At 40.6% G+C, this 12960-nt stretch overlaps 1 protein-coding gene across 1 annotated transcript in view; it reads left to right on the top strand.

The window, feature by feature from the left end:
• LOC112158797 (23 kDa integral membrane protein) overlaps nucleotides 1–6192 on the top strand; it is a 9433-nt gene extending 3241 nt beyond the window's left edge. Inside the window, exons 3-9 of the mRNA XM_024292380.2 lie at nucleotides 2151–2270; nucleotides 2383–2457; nucleotides 3799–3882; nucleotides 3977–4099; nucleotides 4179–4211; nucleotides 4284–4367; nucleotides 4996–6192. Coding sequence (XP_024148148.1) covers nucleotides 2151–2270; nucleotides 2383–2457; nucleotides 3799–3882; nucleotides 3977–4099; nucleotides 4179–4211; nucleotides 4284–4367; nucleotides 4996–5085 — 609 coding nt within the window. The 3' untranslated portion in view covers nucleotides 5086–6192. The remainder of the gene's footprint in view (nucleotides 1–2150; nucleotides 2271–2382; nucleotides 2458–3798; nucleotides 3883–3976; nucleotides 4100–4178; nucleotides 4212–4283; nucleotides 4368–4995) is intronic.
• The last annotated feature ends 6768 nt before the right edge of the window (nucleotides 6193–12960 follow it).

Genomic DNA, 12960 nt, shown 5'->3' with positions numbered 1-12960 from the left:
TAGATGGTCACACACTCAGCTTGGGGTCTGTGTTCTTCCCAAAGTGAAGTTTTCTAAAGTCTTCCTCGGTTGTTCTCGGACTGAAACATCCAGATCCTGCAAAGCCATCAGCAAAATGAGCTTTTCAGACGATCCGTCGTTTCCCAGAGTGAGTCCTAACTGTTGCTTACTTTGCTCTCCATTAGCAGAGAGCTCCAGAACAAGGTCCATCTTCATTTTCCACTGCCTACACTTTTACAGAATGTCCAAGTCCCGCCCCCAACAAGAACCTCGAGTATGAAGCAACTTTGGAAAAGTCCATCAGCTCCTCCTGAAAATGTTTAGAGTCTGAAATATTTATCTTAACTCTGACCTCCTAAAAGGGAGCTGGAGAACTTGGAGTGAGACAAATCTGTGGTCGGTCCGTTAGTCTCTCCAGCTGTGATCTAAAGAGAGAAATTTGCAGTTTGGTAAAAATGTTCAGCTTTTGTAAGACAGTCACGACAGAACAAGACTCTAGACCCGTTCAGACTCACACGGATGTTGGGTAGTGCCAAACCAAAAGTGTACAATCAAACGTAAAAGGCTGAGAAGGTGAGATGGAACAGATGACCTCTTTCACGGACCCGGCATGGTGACCCGAGTCCAGTCTGTGGTCCCTTGAGTAGAGTAGATCATCTGCAGCTGGACGGAAGGTTTCAGGTTGTGGTGGGAACAGTCATGATGTCCAGAGGTAGTAAAGATGTTGAGGTTCTCTTTGGGAGGAACCGGGATGGATCCGGAATGAGTCCATCAGAGGGACGGATCATAGATGTCCTGGAAGCAGATGGAGGTGTTTGGACATGTCATGAAACGGTCCCATCTCCCCCTCTGGCCGTCAGCAGGATCAAGCACTGGCACTTCCTGGGGCTCCACACTACACTTCCCATCAGCCCCTGCTGTCTCTCCCAGAAGCCATTCTCCATCTGCAATCACTCCCAGCAGTACTGAGCGAAGTCTTGTTTGTTCCACCTGATCTTCAGCTTCGTCTTCCACTCTGACTGTTCGCCGCCTGCCCCGACCCTCTGATGACCCCACGCTCGTGTCCGACGTCTGCCTGCCTGACCCTGACTTAGCTTTGAGGACTGTAGCTGAGATTCCTCCTGTTCAACAGTCTGCGCCAATAAAACCGGCTGCACTGTGATCCAGCTCATTTGTTGTTCATGCTAATTTGAAATTCAGCTAATATTTTAGCAACATGCTAAAGTTTTTGGCTAATTTGTTATCTACTGATGTAAGCAACACTAAATATTTTTGCTAAACTGGCATGTATTAGGGATTTTTAAGCCATTTTACTACAGACTTTTCTAAAATGTATGTCAACTTCAACACTCTTTCATAGTTCTTTAATGAAATTTCCATTCTTTTATCAAATTTAACATTTTACAACTAGCTTTTGCATTTTCTGAAAATCCTTTGAGCAATTAAAGTAAATTGTGTCACAGTTTTCAACAAAAAGCTTCAGCATCTTCAGCGACTACTTTCATCAAAAACATCCACACTAGCATCATCACAGCTAATGCAACTTTTCTACTTTAAACTGCATATTGCTTTTATTGTGTGAAGCACTTATACCAACAGCCCAGAAGCACTCAGCAGATGCATTTTCCCACGAACGGAAACAGCTCTGAAGTCAAACTGAATCCTGGAGGCTGTTTGAGAACATGAGAAAACGTTCACTGCAGTCCATGGATTGATGAAACTCTTTCAGGTGGCTTGTGAGCGACCCGGCAGACCACATGTTTTGTCTTAGCTCATCAGGCTCTCATTAAGGCGAGTTTGTCTCTCCATTGTGGTCTGAACATGATGCATGCACTTATGCTCCTGCCACAACGCGATCAATACCTTCCATCCAGGACCACTCTGTTTGTGGTAAAGGTTTTAACCCCGCCCCCTTCATGGAACCTCTCATTGTAGTTGACACTACATCCTGTTTTAGCCAAGAACAGTTTTTCCATTTGGACTAAATGGGTGTAGCCTCTACCTGCAGACTCCGCCCACTTGAGAGTGAAAGCACCAAACAGGCTGCAGTGTCTCTGCAGCTTCATGTCAACGCCACATTTGTGGGTTATTGTCTCTTCATGTTGCATAAATGTTTTGTACTGTGTCTTCCTCTCGTTGTGAATGAACAGATATCACAGTTTGGAGGCCCCAGCCTGGTCTGGATTTGGGTTTTTGCCTTCGGATTTCTTGGCATCTCTTCTCTGGGAATCTATGCCGCCTGCTCCGAGAACACCATTGCCCTCAAAATAGTTCGTACAAAAACCTTAAGCAGCACACTTACAGATCTGTACAACATGACATTTTATCATTTCTAACGTCTCTTCGACTCCAACACTGTTTGTTCTGTTCTTTCCTGTGCAGTTTGCTGGATTCATGGGTGCTGGAATGATCATCATGATCATCTTTGGGATCTACATAGCTGTCGTGAAAAACCAGGTACCATGGTTAAACCTGACAGTTGGAATGTGTGTGTCATCAGCATATTTCTCCATGATTTCCTTGTTGATTCCTGTTGGAGAATCCCATTCAAAGGCACAAGAGTCAAACTCCAGACTTTGACATGTTTATTTTTTATTTGATTAACACATTTAAACTGAGGTGGGAGGATAAACCCCAGGAGTTGGAACATCTCTTTTTCAAGGGAGTCCTCTACTTCAAGAAATAATGACATGACAGAGTAGAAACCAAACAAAAGAGTGAAAGCAAAGATTAAATACACATAAACACTCAGATAGTAGTACAGGCTCTCAATTTTCAACCCCTCTCAACATGACATTTCAGGAAGTTTAAATAAACACATTACAAAAAATCCTGCAAAAACCAAATATGAACTGAGATAAGAAAAAAACAAATCACAGAAGGTTAGTGAAAGCTAAAGCTTCAACAAAGAAAGTATTTTTGTCTGAAAGAGCATGCAGTATGATTTTGTGTTATTCAAAATAAGCTTATTTGATATCAGTCAATGTTGAACTGAGTCAGAGTCAGTTATTAATGTCAGTCATGTTTGGAGCAATAAATGATTGTGTCATCGGCGTAAAGATGGATATTACAGTTTGAACAGGAATTTAGAAGGTCATTGATGAAAACTGAAAACTAAAGTGGCCCCAGGGAAGAACCTTGGGGAACACCTTTATGGATTCCAGTGAAATCTGACTGATAGACACACACTGAAGGCAGCATGTCTTCCAACTAACCCTACCATAGAGCAGGGGTGTCAAGGGGTTTAGCCCATATTTAAGCAGCAGGCTAAATATTTATAATTATAGAAATAACTGTTTTATCTAACTGAAGGTTTTTTTCTTATTAGTTTTTTTTTTAGGCTAATTTGGCATTTAGCTCATATCTTCGCTGACTATTAGTTTCAGATTTCATCTATCAAGCTGTCAGCTACCAGTTTCAGCACCTTCAGCTGCCAAATTCAGCTTACAGCATTCAGACTAACATTTTCCCAGGCAATGCTATATATCTCGTTTATATATATGTTAATAAGTTACGGTTTTAAACTTTTAAAAATGTAGTTTGAGTGTTCAATAAATGTCTATCCTGTTCGACCCGCGACCTAAAGTGTGTTTTGGATTCTGGCCTCCTATGTCATTGAGTTAGACTCCTCTGCTTTAGGAGAAACATGCCACAAGAACATGTTAAAACACCATTAAAGATTGTGTGACTAAAACCACCTGAGCTTTAAATCCTTAATAAACTAAATGATTGTCCAGTGTTGTTTCTTGATATGTCTTCCCCTGGTTTCTCTTTTTCTGATATTGTCCTCTTTGATAGGTTGATGATTTAATTCACACAGTTGCTAAGACCATACTGGACGAGGACGGTCACAAGGAAGTGATGGAGCAGGTCCACAGAACTGTAAGGGTCCACGTATCTGTTCTGAATCTGAGCTGCTGATTGGGTTTGATGATCCAGTTCGCCTCTGACGGAACTTGTGTTGTCGTGGTTACAGTTTCAGTGCTGTGGAATTCTGAGTCTGGACGACTGGCACGGAACCATTCCTCAGTCGTGTAGCTGCAGTGAGGACAGTTTCTACTCCTATGACTCCCCCTCTAAATGCAGGAGCAAACCAGCCGTACGTACGATTTCAAGAAGTACTTCCACTGGTTGAAGTGTTTCCTTTTCTAAACCCTGTTCCTCTTCATTCCTCACAGGGATCCACTGGACCAGAGCGTATATATGCTGAGGTATTTGACACAAACCGGGTGGCTGACACGTTTCAAACATTCAAAACCTGATTTTCTGTCTCACCTCCACAGCCCTGCGCTAACATCTTCAAATACTACGTCAACCTGATCTTCTCCGTCGCCTTGGGCTTCTACTTTGGCTTTGCTGCGATTGCGGTAAGATCCACCATCCATCCATCATCATCCATCCATCATCCATCCATCTATCATCCATCATTCATCCATCATCCATCCATCCATCCATCATCCATCATCCATCCATCATCCATCCATCATCCATCCATCATCCATCCATCATCCATCCATCTATCATCCATCATTCATCCATCATCCATCCATCCATCCATCATCCATCATCATCCATCATCCATCCATCATCCATCCACATCCATCATCCATCCATCATCCATCCATCATCCATCCATCATCCATCAATCATCCATCCATCATCCATCCATCATCCATCCATCATCCATCCATCATCCATCATCATCCATCATCCATCATCAGTTCAGAAATCATTAAGTTTTCCTTTTAAAAAAGTGAACTTAGATCTTATTGGTAAAACTTACAGTAAAACTTTTGTTATTCTAACTAAAAAAATGTAAACCAATTTTTGAGAATGATCACATTTCTTTATCCACGTTGTAACAAATATTTTCCACATTTGAAGAACACCTTAACACACAGAGTTCCAGCCTAAATTCCCTCCAGATGGTGGCGCTGACGCTGAGGTCAGACGTCTGAGAGTTTCCTCTCCAAACTCGTCTGCTCTCCTCCACAGCTCATGGGTCTGCTGATCTCCCTCTTCATGGTCCATCAGCTCAAAAAATACGAGGGCGCCGGAGCCGCCATGCCCATGAAGAGCTACTGAAGATGAGGCTCCGCCCTCTTCCTCAGACCTCCGCACTGAAGGGTTCAAACGCCACCTCCCTCACAGGCTTCTCTGTAACCTGAAGTCTGCTCGATCCTCAGCAGGGAAACAGAACCAGAAGCATGAACGCAGGATTGTTTTTATCTTAGTTTTCTATGTTTAAACGTAGTTTCATATAAGGGAAATGTTGGTTTGTTGTCGTGTTTTTGTTCCATTTGACACAGTAGTCATCAGTTTATGTCGAGCCTTTGTCTGTGTCAGATTTCTCAAACGATCCGACACTTTAAGAAAATTAAATAGAAAATGAAAACTCACATGAAGCTGAAATCCATGAAGACAAAAAATCTAAACGGCTTCAAATTCTGCAACAGCACTTCCTTTTTTAAAGCACTTATGGGCGAAAATTTAAGTCACTTTGGTGTTTTACAAAATATTCAAACAACTTTTATCCACGATTAAACCAAAAATGAAACGGTTTTCCTTTCATTTGCATTTAGGAACAAAATGTTAACATTTTAAGCGGTTCAGGAAGTCTCAATTAATGCACAAAATAAAAGCTCAACTTATTTTAAATCATTGTTTCAATAATCCAAAACTTTATAGAATAAAGTTATAGAATTTTACAAACTGTTTATTTTTTAATAATTTCAAATTAAATTAGCTGCTAAAATATGAATTTATTCTTAAGAAATAAATTCATCCCTATTAAAAAATAGTGATTTATTTTGACAAACCTTTTTTTAAAGTAAAATTATTTTTTTATTTTAACATAAAACCAAAAAAAGTCAGTTAAGAAAGTGAACTTTTTAGTGATCTGTTTATGCTTTTACGTCTCTTTTTTATGTTAACTTTGTTGCTTTATACAAACAGATATTTTGCATATTTTTTTTTTACTTTTTTGTAAAACTTTATTGGTGTACAAAGCTCTCTGTGGACGGCTTGTATGTTGCATGTCAGACTTCTTTGGCGTCGGATGAAGCCGTCGGACGCCGTCGGACGCCGTTCACCCGTCGCTCCTCACAGGAAGGAGGTACAGGAGGAAACACATCAGAGGACTCCTTCAGTGTAAAAGCTGCATCCTCAAAATAAACTCGTCAAAGTAAAATATCCTTGTGCTTTTAATGTTTTTAATGTGGCTTTTATTTTGAAATCCTTTAACCTTTTTTTGCTTCCTGGCAAACAGAAAAAAATAATCGTTTGGAAAACAGTTTTTGACTTTTATGTTTGATTTTCTGCTTTTGTATGAAGTGAAGGAATTCTACTAAAACTTTCCTGTTGATCCACCAGATCTTAAAGATCCATTCTGGTGAAAATCAGAATTTGGTGTTGTTTTTTTAGCATCTTCTCGAGGGTTTTTCTGATGATGGGCGGTATAGATCAGGATCTGCAGCCTGCGGCTTTAACCTCCATTGTGGCTCTTTGTTAAAGAAAAACAAAAAGGGTTTAAATGTTAAAAAGTATCTGTAAAGTACTAAGTGAGAAAGTAGTGAATGTTGTTTGTGAACTCACAAACAGTTGAAGGACAGTACGTACCACAAGTCCAATCATCACTGACTGACCACCAATACATTTGCTTCACTGAGATGATCATTTCTGGCAGGGTGGCTTTTATTTTGAAAGGAACTCACAAAAACTGTCGAAAGTTTGTTTTTAAATGGCTATTTTCTTTTAAAGTTTATGTTTCATTTATGCAAAATGAACCAGAGTTAATTTATGTTTATCATAGAAGTAACAACAGCATAAATACAAATCTGTGTCTTGTTCTTTTAAAGGGTGAAGGACGACTTTGTGGTTCCTACTGGGTTGTAGTCGGTCAGAATTCAACCCGAGAGGTTCTGTCAGAGCTGAAGGTTGCAGACCGCTGAAAAGATGAAGAATATGAAGCTGAAAATGACATTTCTGACTATTTCTTTGTTCAAATCGTTGTGAATCAGAAGCAAAAATGTTATTTGAAAAAGACTGTATTTGTGATGTAGGAAATACAGTGGGCGGAGTCACGATCTCCTAGCTCCGCCCCATTCTGATGCATCCACTTACAGACGAATAGATCCATGAACGTCTTAGTTGCCCTCGTCTGAGCTGGAATCTGGATCAGAACTGGATAGAAACTTCATTGCTGCTGTTTTTGCTGCATCGCTAATGTTAGCTAGCATGAAGGCTAGCTTACAGCCTATCTGTCAACAGATGGGTGATGGGAAGTGCAGGTTTGTTTACACCAGGGGTCCCCAAACTACGGGTTTGGTTAAATTTCACATTTAACCAATTTTTTTAAGGCTGATATTGCATTAAGCTAATATTTCAGCTACTTAGCTGTTTGGGCTAACTTAGCCTTTTTTTTTTAAAGTTATTTAGGCTAATTTGGAGTTTAGCTACCTGCTAGCTGTTTTGGTTCATTTAGGATTTTGTCACTTTTTAGGCTAATTTTGAGTTTAGCTAATATTTTGGCTTTAATCTTTGCTGTTTTGGCTAAATTAAACATTTACCAAATTTTAGGCTAATTTGTCATTTCACTAATATTTCAGCTACATGCTAGCTGTTTTGGCTAATTTAGACTTTTTTCCTCATTTTTTTTTAGGATTTTTTGGAGTTTAGCTCAAATATAAGCTACATTCTTGCTTTTTGGCTAATTCAGATTTTTTTTCAGTTTTTTTAGGTTAATTTGGAATTTCGCTAATATGTTTAGCTAGCCATCACCTTCAGCGTTTTCAGTTATCAATTTCAGCATCTGTGATTGTTCCACTTTTTCTGTTAACCTACAAACCGACTCGGCCCTTCATAAGAGAAGAAAACAAACAGGTTTTTAGATTTTGGTTAAAAAGGATCGTCTTAAAAATAACAAAAACTTGGGGAACGCTTTGAAAAGCGCGACCTTATGGTTAAAAGGTCCCCCTACCATCTTACTTCCACCTCCATGTCTGACTATTACTGTACTGTTTTTGTCCCTCTGAGTTTTTATCTCTAAAGTTTTGGGGAATATCTGAAAGCCGTGTCTTCCTCCTCGGACGCTCCCACGGATCCTCGTTTGTCCGTTCTCGTCTTAACTATTGATGATTTTGTCCTTGATTTGTGTTTTGGACTTTAAGTTTCAGAGGTCAAACTAAAACGCTCCGGCTTACATCTGCGGGTTGTTTGGAACGAGAAAAGAAATAGTTTCAGAAATATGTAAACAATTTCATAACAGCAGAGAGAACACGGAGCTGCTGGACGTCAGGTGTGTTTGAGACCACAAATGAAGAATATTTGCTCGTGTTTAAACTCCCACGTTCGAATCTCCGTGGATTCAGCAGCTGAGACTCATTCCTACAGAACGGCTGAGATCATCCATCATGGAGGGAGAAGAAAGACTTCCTTGTGGAGTTTTTTTCATCTCACATAGTTTCACTGGAATTTGTGGGTATTTTGGAAACTTTAATCACTTCCTGAGGCCAGTGAAGGGAGAACAAACAGGGGAGGCTTTCCAGAGGACGGCACGTCAAAAGTCATCGTCTTCTACTGTTTTTAAGGCGTTCCCCTTTTTACTATAATGATGCTGTTTTTAGACAAAATCTAAATATCCTGTCGTTTTCTACAACAGTTTTCCAGAGAGGAAAAAGTTAACTATAATGTGAGCAGAAACCCACCGAACAAGTCCACCCCCACTTCCCGTTCACCAATCTGTTAACATGCTTTCCCGTTAACATACAGTCCCAAACTAACACGAAAAATATCATTTCTATCCATCCAGATTCCAGCTCAGACCAGGAAAACAAAGACATTCATGGATCTATTTGTCTGCAAGTGAATTCATCAGATTAGGGCGGAGCCAGGAGTTTAAGGCCCCGCCCATCATCTATTTTTAAAATCAAAAATTCTATCTTTTTCAACCGTTTTTTTGTCTTCTCCTGATTCTTAACGATTGATTGAATAGAGAAATACCCAGAAGTGAGATTTTAGTCTTAATCTTCGTCATACATGTTCGGAATCATCACGAAAAGCGAATGTTGAACGAGAACAGGAAGTCGTCCTTAACCTTCAGATGAACTTTAAAATGCCTCTCTTCCTTTGTAAGAACTTTTATTTTTAACATCTGATGAAGAATAGCCGCTGGGTTCATTTAATCCCAGCCGAGTCATACCAAAGACTCTAAAAATGGGACCCAGTGCCTCCCTGCTTGGCACTCAGCATTAAGGAGTTGGACTGGAGGGTTAAACCACCAAATGGTTCCCGAGCGCGGCTGTGTCTGCAGCTCACCGCTCCCACAGGGGAGGGGTCAAATGCGGAGAACAAATTTCACACACTTTGGTTCGTGACAAATAGTGGGACTTTAACTTTAACTTTATTGTCCACTCTAACAGAGACATAAATGAAACTGAAATTACTTTTTAAAGGCAACAATAACACATATTTTACATTTTTTATTTTTACATCAGTGATTCACTGTTTTTCACAGAGTTACAAAATACGCAGATTTCCTACGTTTAGCATCATTTCTGACCAGCATCACGTCAAACTACAAGAACTGTCTGGACACCGTTTCCCACAATGCATTGTTTCAGTCAGCCCAGTTCCAGATTTCTAGCTGCACCCGCCTAAGTCGCCGCCTAGAACACGCCTCTTTGTCGCGATATTTTTATGATAATTGACGTGTGACGTCAGCAAAAACTACCCATCATGCACCGCAATCAGGCAATCTGTCAAATGGGCGGGGCATAGCAAAAATGCAAAGTTCTGTTCCACTTATAGATACAGGAGATCATCTCACGTGATTAAAACCAAAATGAGTAATTCCCCTCCCCCGCTACACGAAAGCAGAACAACAGGATTATCAGCTGATCACGCCGTTACTTTTGACTTTTAACACCTGAGTCGATCATTTTTCAAGGTTCTTCCAGGTTTATATCCAGGAACAGTTTGATCAAAGACACGTTCGTCCATTTAAAATGATGTTATCCAAATAAAACCTCAGAATGTCTCCAGCCTCGGAGCCCCGCCCCTCTGAAATCCAGTACCTCTTAAAGAAAAGATTTGAGAATTTTACTTGAGTTATGGAAATATTTCTCTTGAGAAGATTAAGTTTGATAGAAAAGAACACGCAGTACAGTTTTCAACCACACGGTGGCAGCACCGCCCCTTTACCTCTCAGATTTGGCTCTGACTCTTTTCAGATTGTAGAATTATTTAGGTTGATGTTTCTTCATGAAGAGTCGATGCTCTCAAAAACATCTTTTGTTAATGGACTCTTTACAGTCTGACAGCAGAACTGGAGGAATGAGGTTTTAATCCTCTGGAAAACAAACCTAATCGATGAAAGCTGTCATGGACAAAACGATCAGATGATCGATGTGAAGATTACAGCTTCAGGATGTCAAACACTGGAGCAGGAGAGCAGATCTACCCGCCTAGAATCTGGAAACTTTGTGTTTTCTTCATGATTTGGTGCAGTTTATATCTGAGTGTGTAGAGAACAGAGGCGCCAGCAGGGGGAGCTGCAGCCTCACGTGAGTCGGTCTGATTGGAGCAGGTGTGAAGGAAGCAGACAGGTGAGGCTGGAGGAGGACAGAGGAGCGTCCTGTGAGTTGATGATGATGATGATGATGATGATGATGGGGTGATGTTTGGATCTCCAGATCAGGACGTTCAGGAGATAACTGACATCTTCATGCAGCCGCAGCACAAAAAGCGAATTCATGTCCAAACATGAACGCAGCATCAAAAATGGACCATGGGGGAGATGCAGGCGGAGCTCTGCTGCTGTCCGTGTGGGGGTGGGCGGGGGAGGGTCACGCCACCAGCCGCCGCCAGAGGGCGGCGCCCGCCAGGACGGCTGAGGCCTCCCAGCGTCTGCTCTTTACTTATTCATCACGGACTGTCAGAACCTGAAGCTCATGTCTTCATGAGGAGCACAAAGAAATTCAGTTTTTCTTTTCTGTGAAAACATTTAACGCTTTATCTGCTGATCAGTTTTAGTCCGTGTTTGGAAAATCAAAAATAAACAAATTCTCTAAAAGAACTCAAAAAAGACATTTTTCAAATCCACCAATGAAACCAAAACATTCGTGTCAGGAAGAGGAAGTGTGAAAACTATTATGGGATGGCCACTAGACCTACAGTTTGGTGGCCGTTATGTAGAAAAATACAAAATTTGCTCAGCTGATCTTTAGAGATCAGATTAAGACTAAAACCACAACCAAAGTTTGACCTTCGACCTCAGACAGAGGCCGCCATCTTGAATTTTACACAAAACAAATCACCTTTAGGACCAGACACAAATGGAAACTCCTCCAAGGGATTTCTATCTGGCTCCTCCTAACTCCTCGAGCATCACTGGGAAGCTACTTAAGAAAAATTGATAGAATTAAAAGTTGGAGATTTTGAACGGCGTGAGCGCAGCGAGCTAGCTAAAAAGGGGTCTCTGTTGCTCACACATATTTTGACTAAATTTTGTGAGATGTTGACACTCTAATCATTCTAAATCTAATCATTGACTCAAGCTGAATAAAATGATTTGACATACAATATGAGCATATTAGGAATGTGGAAGTGGTTAACAAAAAACCTCAGTTGCTAAGGAAATCCAAAAATTTACTTTTGTCGATTCTTATAAAAATGAAAAAGATCTGTTCGTCTCCCCCGGATAACCAAAAAAGGAAATGGTTGCTATGGAGATAAACAAACAGAAAAGTTGCCGTTTTGAAAAAACTTGTTTTTATTTTTTTGGGGGGGGGGGTTATGAATTTGTCATGTGTAGCTACGGCCAGAATGACAGGGGCAGAAATTGTTGGCTCAAGCTGAATAAAATGATATGACATACAATATGAGCATATTAGGAATGTAGGCGTGGTTTACCAAAATCCTCAGTTGCTAAGGAAATCAAAAAAATTACTTATGTCGATTCTTCTTAAAATGACATAGATATATTTGTCACCTCCGGATGACCGAAAAAGGAAATGGTTGCTATGAAGATAAACAAACAGAAAAGCTGCCATTTTGAAAAAGGATGACAGGGTAGAGATGGATAATGAGGCCGGGTAGCACCTACAGACCATCCAACTCCGCTTTGATTTTCTTTTGGTTCTTCGGTTAAATCTAAGGGATTGAAGATGTTTGACTGTATTTCCTGCCCATCAGTCCAACAGAAAGTCTGAAGCAGGAGTCCTGCTAGTCTGAACTTTTCTCTTTGGTGAAAACTGGGTTTTATCACAATGGTTTTAGGATAATCTTCCTGCGTTCCAGCAGAAAGTAACACGCTCTTTTGGTGGCGCTGTCCTCCCATCAGCCCTAAAGCTGACAGCAGACAAGGCCGGCCCAGATCAGGGTTTTGTCAGCTGTTGACTCTGCAGCTCTGAAGTGTTTCTGTGTCAGAGTCAGGCTGAACCCTCATTAACCCCAAAGTCCTGTCTGTGAGAGGAGAAACCTGAAGATCAGGAGGAAATCCTCCTAAATCCACAAGCGTTCTCTCCATCTGCGGCTCAGAACCCAGAGATGAAGATTACAGGCGACAGAAAGCTGAAACGTTCAGGTTTTCCCTCTGAATCCTCTGAAGGATCCGCTGCAAACTCGGTGTTCTCCAAAGAACAAACTGTTTTCATTCCACTTTTCCTGAACTAACAGAAGAACTTTCATTCAAAGTGAATCGTTTGACTTCATTGTTGTCCTGCAGCTCTTCATCAAACAACAAACTTTTTTACATTTGTTAGTTTTTCTTTGTTTGGTTTAGTGGTGATAAATCTGTCTGCTAGTTTGCTCCAATCAGCTTCTCTGTTACTAAGTTGATCCTGTTGTTGTTGTTGATGTCGTTGATGTTTTTGTTGTTGATGTTGTTGTTGATGTTGTTGTTGTTGTTGATGTCGTTGATGTTGTTGTTGTTGTTGATGTTGTTGTTGTTGATGATGTTGT

Source organism: Oryzias melastigma, linkage group LG23 (genome assembly GCF_002922805.2).
Source record: "Oryzias melastigma strain HK-1 linkage group LG23, ASM292280v2, whole genome shotgun sequence".
Lineage (NCBI taxonomy): Eukaryota > Metazoa > Chordata > Actinopteri > Beloniformes > Adrianichthyidae > Oryzias > Oryzias melastigma.
This window is presented reverse-complemented; position numbering and strand designations above follow the sequence as displayed.